Below are 12,097 nucleotides of genomic sequence, written 5' to 3' on the forward strand. Positions count from 1 at the left end.
CGCCATCTGCTGGTGGAGAGGGAGCGGTTTAGCTGGCCTGCTTCCACAGCTGTTAGAATTTTTCAGTGATTGTTAACTGTTTATATGCTCTACTGTACGTATGTTATTTTACTATGACTAAAAATCTATTTACATAACGTAACGTAACATAATATAACGTAAGACGAGAACAGGCTATTCCTACCACTAAACTGTACTTAATGCTTAGTTTATCTAAACACTAGATAGTATCTAACACTGTATCAAGCCGGGCCTTGAATACCCCCAGTGTTTCTGCCTCCACTACATGTCCAGGCAAACTATTACACACATTGACCACTTTCTGTGTGAAAAAATATTTCCTAATGTCTGTGTGAAATTTACCCTTTTCCAGTTTCCATTTATGCCCCCTCGTTCTGCTAACCGAACTCAACTTGAATAATTTCCTGTAGTTCACTTTGCTCATCCCTTAATAAATTTAAAAGCCGGAATCAAATCTCCCCTAAGTCTCCTTTTACTAAGCTTGAAAAGTCCGAGCATCTCAAGCCTGTCCTCATAACACTTAGGCCTATCTTTTATCCTCGGAATCAATCTGCTTGCCCATCTTTGGACCTTTTCCAGCGCCTCTATATCTTTCTTGTAGTACAGTCTCCAGAACTGCACACAATACTCTGTATTGTGTGTGTCTGACAAGGGTATTGTATTGGGTGAGTATGATCTCCTTAGATTTATACTCAATACTCCTGGCTATGTATCCCAGCATCCTGTTGGCTTTTTTTTTTTACTGCTACAGCACATTGACCAGACCCTTTGATCAACTATTACTCCCAAGTCTTTTTCTACATTCTAATTTTGTACCTCCCATGAAGTAATCCTGCCCTGTTTTATTCCCCACATGTAGAACTTTACATTTAGTTATATTGAATTTAATCTGCCAGGTTTCTGCCCAATTTCTGGATTCTGTTTAAATCTTCTTGGATTACTTTAGTAGATTCCAATCTGCTGGCTAAACCTCCCAGTTTTGTATCATCTGCAAATTTAACTAGTGTACTTTCAATGTCTGTGTCAAGGTCATTTATGTAAATGAGGAAGAGCAGTGGACCCAGCACTAATCCCTGTGGAACTCCACTTCCCACAATACCCTGCTCAGAGAAGATCCCTCCTACTACTACCCTTTGTGTTCTATCCTGTAGCCAGTTCCAAACCCACTCTGAAATGCCTCCTGTAATTCCTAATGTCCTCATTTTGATAATGAGTTTGTTATGTGGTACCTTATGAAGTGCTTTTTGGAAATCTAAGTATGTAATATCGTAAGCCCTGCTCCCATCCAGAAACTTGGTAGCCTCCTCAAAGAATGTCAAAAGGTTTGTCATGCATGACCTTCCCTTAAGTGCTGTGGTTGCAACCACATTACTAGATGCAAAATTTGCACAATTGTAAATTGTAAATTTTGGCACATTTCCTTGTGGTCATTTAGTTACATATGTTTTACCACATTAAGCTTGAGAGGCAAACTTATGGAACTCAGCGTAAGTGCTTGGTTGAGATCTTTCCTGGTTTTGTTACCTGCTGTAGCTAGCAGGATGCTTAACGATGAGAACCAACTGTCCAGTTACATTTGCCCTACAGTGTACATAAAATATTAAGTGATAAAAATGGGACAGTTATATATTCTGCTTGCCAGCTGGCAGAATATGCAGTAGTGAAACTGTAAGAACTGGCATCATTTGTTGTTTCAGGATGACATATGATATCAGAACACATTTTGTAAAGCTTACATGGAAATCTTATGTCCCTCAGGAACACCTGAAATGGCACTACTCCCAATGGCTGTGTATATCACTCAGGAACACCTGAAATGGCACTACTACCTGTGGTATTTGTGGCTCAGTTTATTTTTACAGATAAATATCTTGAGTGTGATACGGGGGTGCAGGAGGAAGTTCATGTGAGCGTGTAGGAAATTAGCTCAGTTACAAGGCAGGAAGTTGTCTTTTGTTATTAGGATGTGGTACATGATGCACATTTTCAGTCAGACCTGACCAGTTGTTTGATCGTGTCTTCATCTGCTGCACAAATCGAATAATCTATCAAGGATTACAGTGAAACAGAATTATAAAAGTGCAGGTATGTATTCATGTGGCTGTGTGCTGATTTTTAAATTATGGGTTGGTTATGTTTTAGGCATTTAGGTGTATGCTACCACCTATTAAAAGCCATAATTTGACAACTATTGGCACAATCTAGTTGAAATATCGGATATTTTAGCCTGACATTATGCTCTTTGATTGTGCTGGATTACATTTGATGTGTTATATTGAATACAAATTAATATTATAGTATTCTTTCCATTACCTTGTGAATGAACTGGCACTAATTGACTGTATATTTTGTGTAATACTGTGTTTATATTGTGCAATTAATTAATTCATTCATTTTATTTCTGGCAGGCGATTTAAGTGTTTTTTTTTTCTTATGTGGGCTGTTTTCTGAGATGATGGTAGGGACACACTGGTAGAGAGATGTTGTAAACTGAAGTGAACCCAGCAAATTAGCCAGCCCAGTCAAACTGTACAGTTAAACAAACATGAAATGAAACAAAGCAGAAAAGCAAAACAAAAATGCTATAACTTATTTTAAATGTTTGGCGTCAGTAATTTAGGCTTTTTACTTTACTGACATTTAGCAGATTCTCTTATCCAGTTGCGTATAATGAAAACTGTGCAAATATGTGGGATTGAATTGATGTAGAGGGGGAAAGTATGGTTTCAAGAGAGACAGCACATGCAAGAAGTGCAGACTCAACTGGCAACCTACTGTATCAACAATTCTGCTGAACATTAAACTAAGTTACACAAACAAGGACTAACCTGTCCTTACGGCCAGTAGACGACATTAAATGAACAAGAGCAAAGAACCACAGACTCCGAAAACAAAAAAGGAAATAAGCTGCACCTAATCAGGCGATAGCCTTGTGTAGGCCTACTGTATTTACTGAGACATTAATAGTCATGTGACTTTAAAATACAGCACAGGGTATTATCAATGAAAGATGAAACATTTTATACATACATTTCAAAAACATAATCTTTGGTATATAAAGTGCAGTATTTAAAAAAATGTTTTTTAATCTTTATCAGTTGTCATGGGTATATATATGTATATTGTTATTTATTGTAGACTATGCTGCAGAACAAATTACTCCAAGGGGATAATAAAGACCCTAACTAATTAACTAACTAACTAACCGACTGACTAACTAACTAGTAGTATGTTACTTTATTAATGTATGAATGAAACCCGACACAATGCTCATGCTATTAAACGCTAATGCTGCATATGTATGTGGAATGCTGAAGCCTGTATTCAGTCAACATTTTTGTTTACTTTGAAATACAAATAAATGCAGGAAATAGTTTTTCTTCACAAACTCGGTTTAGCAGATCCATGTTCACTTGCAGATTGCAGAACTCAGAAAGCTTACATTACATTACATTCATTTGGCAGACGCTTTTATCCAAAGCGACGTACAAAAGTGCATTTTCATGATCGTAGACAACTGCTGAACACGGGTTCAGTAAGGTACAATTACTTAGTTTGTACAGCTATTTCTAGCCGAGAACAATGAACACTATCCTGGTCTAACATCTGCAAAGCCAAACTAGGCAGAAGAATAAGCTACAGTATTAGGACGAATACAGTTTACCAAGAAGTGCAGGGATGGGGCAACATGTAACAAGTGACAGGAAAAAGGTTTTTTTTAAAAAAATATATATACAGCGTGGTGGTGGTTATTCTAGGTATAGTCTGAAGAGATGAGTCTTCAGGCCACGGCGGAAGATGGATAGTGAGGGGGAGGTTCGGAGAGGGACGGGGAGTTCGTTCCACCACTGGGGAGCTAGGGTGGAGAAGCTCTGTGATCCCTTTGGGCGGGTGGGAGGGGTTGCAAGACGCCCTGCTGCCGCAGAGCGGAGTGGTCGAGCAGGCACATAGAATTGAGTCATGTCCTGCAAGTAGATGGGGGCTGTCCTGTTGGCGGCAGTGTAGGCAAGGGTCAGGGCTTTGAATCGGATCCTGGCAGCGACCGGTAGCCAGTGAAGTGATCGCAGCAGAGGAGTGACGTGGGAGAATTTGGGGAGGTTGTAGATGAAGCTGACTGTAAAAACAAGAAAAAAAAAGAAATAGGCATCTAAATTTAATCACAAATCCAAGTTAAGGCCTACATGTATTGTTCTTTTAAAAAATCTTTAAATGTTGATCAAAACATGCAGTTGTTAAATATTAGCAATAAAAGGAAGTATACTGTGCAGTCGTATACTATACATTGTGTTTGTGTAAACAAGAAAATATGTTTAAAAATATGTATGTCCTTTGTCTCAACAATTGGGGTTTGTTTTACTTGAACCAAATGCCTTCAGCCAAACCTGACCAAGCTTTTAACACTTTGCAGAGTTGTGTTGCATTTCACTGTTTCTGCGGTTCAGTTATAAATAACCTGAGTTGAGTTTCTTGAGGTTCAGTACTCCACAATGGACTATGTTTACTGTCTTTAAAAGTGGCCCTATATCATGCAACTATTTCTTTCTCTTCCACCAGGCAAGGTCTTCCTCTGCATTCATCTGCAATGAGAACACAGGCTTTATGGTTTTATGCCATCTACTCAAATGGTACTGTTTTTATTCTGTTGTTGCTCTTTCAGCTTGTTAACAGGAAGGTCACGTAGTAGAGGCAGAAACTTTTTCAGCTTTTCAAGACCAGGCTTGATATGGTGTTAGACACTAACTAGTCTGTAGGTACTTAGACCACTAGGTACAATATAGTCAGGAATATGGCAAGCATTGTTGGGCTGAATGGCCTGTTCTCATCATTATGTTATGTTAAGAAATGTTAAGACAGGTCTTTTGTCCATACTCAAACTGTAACTTGCTTTGCTACTCATTATTGAAATTAGGAGAGAGTTTGAAGATTTCACTTAATCGGTGATAAGTACACACCTCATTATTGGCACTGAATGATTCTTGTTCACTTTGACACAAATAAAAGAAAAATGCTAAATTACTTATATTTGTTGAAGCCAAAATTGATTTGTTTCGGGTGTTGGTGGTATTCCAAAAAAATAAAATGAATAAAAATAAATGAACACAACTGGTCTTCGTGGTTATAGTGAGCCTATGCCTTTTAATCAATAATATGTTAAAAGCTCAGGCTTGCCTAATTCAGTCGAGGTGATTGTAGCTACGATATCTGAAAGATGATGGAATCTAGATAATTAAGGGCAAAGGCGCTGGGCTTGTAACCTAAAGGTCACAGGTTCGATTCTCAGGTAGGACACTGCTGTTGTACCCTTGAGCAAGGTACTTAATCTGCATTGCTTCAGTATATATCCAGCTGTATAAATGAATGCAATGTAAAAAAATAAATAAATTAAAAAAAAAAAAGTTGTATAAATCATTCTAAATAAGATCGTCTGATAAATATAATATTCAAATTTATGTTGAAATATGGACATTGACACAAAATGTGACTGCTTTGTTTTTTGTTTTTTACTTGAGCTCAGTTAGTTCATTAGCGAGATACACAAACAAAGGTTTTTAAACTTTTCTAGTTTAGAAAGAGACTAAAATGGCTGACCATGTACATTTGGCTAATTTGGAAAAATGTTGCCAAGAAATCCAGAAACAAATCTAGGAGTAAAAACGACAAAAAACTAAAATATTTACATTACATTTATTTAGCAGACGCTTTTATCCAAAGCGACATACAAAAGTGCATATCATGGTCATTGGACAAGTACAAAACACAGGTTCAATAAGGTACAATACTCATTTTGTACAACTATTTCTAGCCAAGAACACAATTCACACCATTTTAAAGTTTGTATGGAACATAATCTCATAATGTCACACTATGATTGTGTTTTTTTCCAGTGCTAAATGTGCACACGGCTTCATGGACTGCAGAAATACCACAAACAATCTCAGCACTGCTGGGGTCGTGTGTCGTGGTTCCCTGCAAGTTCAATTACCCAGATCCCCCAAAAAAGCCTCCAGGAATGACAGGAATATGGCAAATGACCAACAACCAACTCATTTACCACCCGGACTCCTCCAAAGTGATGGAAGAATTCAGGGGCCGGACAAATTTGATTGGGGATCTCGCAAGAAAGAACTGTTCACTGAGAATTAATCACCTGAAAAAAAAGGACAATGGCTCATTTATTTTTAGGATAGAGATTCATGACTTTAATAAGTACTCTTACAAAGATAAATTGGTCTCCATTGATGTCCAAGGTACATTTGAAGAAGTGTTCTCTATGTGGCTTATTTTTTAAATCATGAGTATATACTGATAAGATCCTGCGTTAAAGTCATTGTAAAACATAAGCAGTTCCTTTTAGGTCTGTGCACTTTGGCTGTTGAAAGCCCCACTGCATGCTTGAGACCAGCTGTGATTGGAAATATGTTTTCATGGCTTTATTCTCTAGAATTGTGACAGCTCACTTTGTTGACTGAAAACTGAAAATGATTCATTGGGATCTTGTAGCTTACAGATGGCGGTTTATTAGATGCTTGTTATCACTTAACTACAGACTCTCCAGCCTCCCCATTGCTGACCGTGAGCGGGGAGGTCAAAGCAGGTGACGCTGTGACTGCTTCCTGCTCTGTGTCTCACTCCTGTCCCACGGAGCTGCCTCACCTGATCTGGAGCCGCAGTGGAACAACCACCAACCAATCAGAGGAGCTGCCCAACGGGCAATGGAAACGTCAAGCCTGACTTTCACTGCCACAAACTCTGACCACAACCAGCATCTGACTTGCACAGCAAAGTATCAGCAGGTCACATCTGTGCAATCTTCTAAAATTTTTAATGTGACGTGTGAGTTTTTTTTTTTTAACACTGAATGTAGTACAGAGTATTACTGGAAATTGAAACTTACAGTAACAATTCAATTCCCCTTTTCTGAGAACAGTTTTATTTTTAGTTGTTTAAAACTGACTGCTACCAATGCTTTTTTACTTTAACTTTTTATCAAAGAATGAATTTAGATCACATGTTCCAAAACAGATCTTCAACCCTTGGAAGCTAAAGAAATAGGCACAGAAAAAAATGGATAAAATATTTTACATTTTCATAATTAATTGTATTGTTCCAGATTTCATCAGTTACATATTTCATTCTTTGATCTGTATGTCTTTAGTAATATTATGATCAGCTAATTTATGACATAAAACATGTCTGGATATAAATGACATATCATGTCTAGTTTCACACATAATCCACACAGTAATCACACATGTAACAGTGTATGAACAAGCCACTGCGTTGCGGCTCAAAGAGTCAAACATTAACCGTTGGTAGAGTGGTGCAGAAACTCAGATGCTGGTCATTTTAGTTGGCCTGAAAAATACTAATGCCCTGATCCAGATTGTACCACTTGCGGTGACTTGTCGAGTCATTTAAATATAATCTCAAGTCATCTAAAAACCGTGTTGTTCATCTAGATGCCCCAGTCCGTGTGGAGGTCGAGCCTGAGTCCACAGTGGTGAAGGAGGGAGATGCTGTGGAGGTGCAGTGTTCCAGTGACAGTAACCCTCCTGCACACGACTACCAGTGGTACAACATCACTGGCACTCTGCTGTCAGAGGAACGAATCTACAAACTGCACAACGTGTCCAGACACACTAAAGCTCTCTACTGTGCAGCCATCAACACAGAGGGGCACAAGAACTCCACTCCGGCCAAGATCAGTGTGGAGTGTAAGCCAAAAGCGATCTCACTGGCACTGCCCGCTGGAAATGGAATGGAAATGCGAGGATAACTTTTTTTTTTTTTTTTCAAGTTTTTCATACATAATTAATGTTGTGAGACAATAATAGAAAAAAATAATGTCTCTGTAAATGTATGTTTACATTTTTCATCACATATTTGGTAAACCTATTCTGGGGCTTTCTGAACTTGGCCATGCTTTGTTTGTGAAGACCAAAAAATGAAATCATGCACTTTTATTTCCCTCCGAGTCAAAGCTGACTCAGAAACCTGAACTGAATCAAGCTTCAGGTAGAACCCTGGTTCAGTTCAGCACTAATCCTTTGGTGTATATTTTCCTCTGATTGTTCTAGATGCCCCAGAAATAAAAGAGGGACCGGCCTGTAGCGTGAGGGCCGCGGGGGTGGCCTGCTTGTGCGTAGTGGACTCAGAACCTCCCCCTGAGATTACCTGGCTGCTCCAGAGAGGGAGCGATGCCAGCGCCGGCACTGAGAGACACGGCTCCATCACGCTGGGCACGCTGCGGAGTACCCAGAGGCTCACAGAGCTCACCTGCCAGGCCAGCAACTCACGAGGAAACACGTCCGCAGTCTTCACACCACCCCAGAGCGGTAGGCCATCGTCCGCTGTCCGGAAAACTAAAATGTACTGACATCAGTGTCATTTTTTTGGGTGTGTATGCCATCACATTGTTGTTTTTGACAAGTGGTGTACAAAGCTGTCAAAGGTGTGAGATGTTTGCTGACAAAGTGGCGTGTTCAGAAATAGCACGCTAGCATGTTTTCGCACCAGGCAATCTTGTCTGCTTTGCACTGCTCTTAAATTAAGCCTCTTAAGTTGGTGGCAACACACACCAGATACATGGATGATGGCAGTATATGAAAGGCACAAGCATTTGGTCAAGACTAATGTATCAAAACCTATGAAATATGGGAGAAACAATTAATGATAAACACACATATTGTACTAGCAAATGTAAAAAATTAAATAAATAAAAAAACAAATAAAAAAAGTAAGTATATAATTTAATTGTTTATGTCACAAAATGTAAATCATAAAACATATGGTACACAGGTCAACGCTAACATGTTTCCCACAGCTGGAAAAAATGTAGTTAGTAGTGGTAGGTAGATTATGACGTGGTTTTGTGTGTAGTGAGCCATCGGGGGGATGGGGAGACACTTTTTGTTTTATTGCCCTGAGCTAAAGGGAGAAGAGAAAAGGGGAATAATGGCCTGGTTAGCTTCAGAAGTATCACCGGATGGCTCTGAATGCGAATTTCTGGCTTGTTCGTATATATGTCTATGCGTCTGATTACATCCAGCCACGTCTGGCACAAAGTTGCATCGCATCGAAAACTATGAAAACGTGCTTTCAAGGCAAGTTTAACGGGGGCATTATAACAACCGAGAACAATGCACCTCATTATTACACCGATATCGCATCAAACAAAAGCTAGCAGACGTTAGTTTGTTCGATTTCATCGCTAGTTGAAGTTAACGGAATGTTTTGCTTAGCTTCTTCTCGATTTTGCCGCGAAACGAAATCGAAGAAGGAGAAAAAACCAGAAACCATACTACTATGTGGACTTGCGCTAAAAAATAGGTCTTTGTTTCTAACGCTAGACATTTAAAATGAAATAACTAATCGAAAAATGAGGGGCGACACATTCATTAGAAGGACAGGAGAACCGGCACACTGAGACAGACAGTTCGATTAACCAATAGGGAAGCTGCCGCTTTTGCCCCAGAAAGTACATGCGTTCGTCCAGACTAATGAAGGACTAGTGCAAATCTTAAGAAGGACCATTCAAAGACAGTATTACCATTTATTCAATAATATGCCATAAACCTTATACCACACCTGTATAATATTCAGTTTAATCCCTAAAATTAAACTAAATAAGCTAATTTCACTTTTGGAAAAACCACTGGAATCTGATTTTTGTTCTCGGTCCAGCAGGTTGGAGAGGAAGATGATGTGTATACATGTGTGGAAGATGCCTCTGATTAGAATGAAACAGGTACACAGGTACCCTAGATGCCACTCCCCCAGTGTTGAATGCAGTAGCTCAGGAGCTGTCGAGCCATACCTGTAACCATACTATAACCATAAACATGTGAATATGGCCACTGTCCATTTCCAACAGACACCTATATTTACGTTATTATTATTATTTTTTTTACAAGAGCACTGCAGCTGGATATTCAATAGGAAGCCAATCCTTTTCTTATACATGGACATACAAATCTTGTACACGGAGAAGTGTTACAATGTCATTGTGCATGTTGATCTGAATAAGAAACATCATCCAAAGATTTCATTTTTATATTATTTCAGATGATTTAGCTTTTACCTGTCATGCACAAACCTATGTACTTGTACTTTTAATCAATAAAAATGACAAAAATAATTGTGCTGTATCTGTGTTTAAGCTTTTATAAAACAAATTAGGCTTTACTTTATCAAATCCATACACAATTTGCAGACACTCTTACATTTTTTGGTAGGATCTACAGATAGAAGCACATCATACAAGGGCCATGTATTTATCACAAAAGTTGACCCCTCTAACAAAAAGCTGACCACTTTATTGCAGCAAGGATATTCTCAGAACACTAAATAATCAATGAATTAAATATGAATGTTTCGCTCTTGATTATAGTAATATACTTGATGACAATGCAAAGCAGTACATGGCAATATTAACAAACAATATTGAAATAAGACATCAAGTAATGTACCGTTAAAAAATCAAAAGGACCCTTTCCACACCCAGCACACGTACTACAGAACAGAATAAACGGTTCTTATGATTCTTGTTATACCACAGGCAAAACCTCCATTTTCATGGCCGTCCGATAACAAACGCCTATTTCTGTCGTGCTGACAGAAATCACAAGCCTTAACCACATCGCGCACAAGCTATATCCGATAAAAAAGTATCATATGTGAAATGTGTGCATTGAGAATTACAATCAAAATTCCTGTCGTGTGACAAAGGCCTTTTCAATGCATAGTCGTTGCTTGAACTGCCTCCGGAGCACGCAATTTAAAGTAGCAAGTTTTTCTTAAGACTAGCCAACTTTGTGCCATTACATGTTTGCATAAACGTCCTCTTTAAAACTATTTTCATAATCCACCTCTTCTTCTTCTTCTTCTTCTTCAAAATATGGTGTCTGGAAATAGAAAAGGAACACAGTGAAACCATTTCTTTGCACACACAAATTCCCAGAAGTTATACTTCCTGCAGCCCCAGAAAAGCTTGTATAGTGATGTTATGCCTCCAGAGATGTGCATGTGTGCACTACCCCATTACTGTGCAAAAGATTACCTCTATTCATACTTTCTGTTGGAACTATTTCCTATGGACCATGCAATTAGACACTATTTCACACCAGGCACAAAGGGCCTACACAATATAAAAAAACAAATTTACATTTACAATGGTGAATTTAATGCTATGAAATAATAGGTTCATATGTACAGTCTCAGTAAAAATGACATCATGGTACAAGCAGCTTCTGAGTTCAATGAAGGGTACTTCCTTCCCTTAGACTAATAACTCCAAAAGTCCCCTCTGCCAGCTATTTTAAAGCAGGCACATTATCAATAAGTATCTAAGATTACATAGAACTGCCTCAGGCAATAAAAAAACATACAGTCAACTTATTGGCACCCTTCATGTAAACAAACAAAATGATCGTATACAATAAATAATACACATTGTGTTTCAAAATTTATGATGAAACATTTGGGGAAACTGCTTTTACTCAAATAAACATTTTTTTCTAATATAATTTTTCTCAAAAACACTGGGGTAACAGTAAAATATGGTGGAAGATGACTGATGCTTTGGGAGTGTTTGTCTGCTAATGGTCCAGGGGCTCTTGTTAAGGTTGATGGCATAAATAATTCCACTGAGTACCAGGATATTTTAGCTCAAAACCTGGTTGGCTCTGCCAGGAAGTTGAGACCTGGTCACAGAGGGATCTTTCAACAAGGCAATGACCCCAAACATACATCAAAATCAACACAGAAATGGTTGCATGAACACAAAATCAATGTTTTTGCAATGACCATCTCAGCCTCTGGACTTGAACCCTATTGAAACCCTGTGGTCTGAATTGAAGAGAACAGTCCACAAATACAAACATATAAAATATCAAGGATCTCAATTTTTTCTGCATGCATGAGTGGTCCAATATCCCTCCAAAAGTATTCTGCAACTGTGGCAGACATTACAGAAAGAAACTCAGTGTCTCCAGGGGAGGCTTAACCAAATATGAATCATAGGGATAATTTTGAAACCTACTGTATGTTCTGCAGAAAAAAATTGTATTACTCAATA

General features: G+C 38.5%; 2 protein-coding genes across 7 annotated transcripts in view; one reads left to right on the top strand and one right to left on the bottom strand.

Annotated features, from left to right (window-relative positions):
- The window catches only part of LOC118235876 (sialic acid-binding Ig-like lectin 5), a 63,749-nt gene that overhangs the window by 21,981 nt on the left and 29,671 nt on the right, over window positions 1-12,097 (top strand). Inside the window, exons 1-6 of one of the 3 annotated variants that reach the window (XM_035433744.1) lie at window positions 1,948-2,106; window positions 4,576-4,646; window positions 5,907-6,269; window positions 6,569-6,855; window positions 7,482-7,736; window positions 8,100-8,357. In XM_035433744.1, coding sequence (XP_035289635.1) covers window positions 6,735-6,855; window positions 7,482-7,736; window positions 8,100-8,357 — 634 coding nt within the window. In that variant the 5' untranslated portion in view covers window positions 1,948-2,106; window positions 4,576-4,646; window positions 5,907-6,269; window positions 6,569-6,734. Of the gene's footprint in view, window positions 1-1,947; window positions 2,107-4,575; window positions 4,647-5,906; window positions 6,270-6,568; window positions 6,856-7,481; window positions 7,737-8,099; window positions 8,358-12,097 lie in introns of those variants that run through there. The other 2 variants (XM_035433745.1, XM_035433753.1) reach the window with 2 other exon arrangements.
- The window catches only part of LOC118235801 (sialic acid-binding Ig-like lectin 5), a 43,055-nt gene continuing 40,882 nt past the window's right edge, over window positions 9,925-12,097 (bottom strand). For all 4 annotated transcript variants that reach the window (XM_035433645.1, XM_035433636.1, XM_035433652.1 and 1 more), the window contains exon 10: window positions 9,925-10,925. In XM_035433645.1, coding sequence (XP_035289536.1) covers window positions 10,842-10,925 — 84 coding nt within the window. In that variant the 3' untranslated portion in view covers window positions 9,925-10,841. The remainder of the gene's footprint in view (window positions 10,926-12,097) is intronic.

This window comes from Anguilla anguilla, chromosome 1 (genome assembly GCF_013347855.1).
Source record: "Anguilla anguilla isolate fAngAng1 chromosome 1, fAngAng1.pri, whole genome shotgun sequence".
Taxonomy (NCBI): domain Eukaryota; kingdom Metazoa; phylum Chordata; class Actinopteri; order Anguilliformes; family Anguillidae; genus Anguilla; species Anguilla anguilla.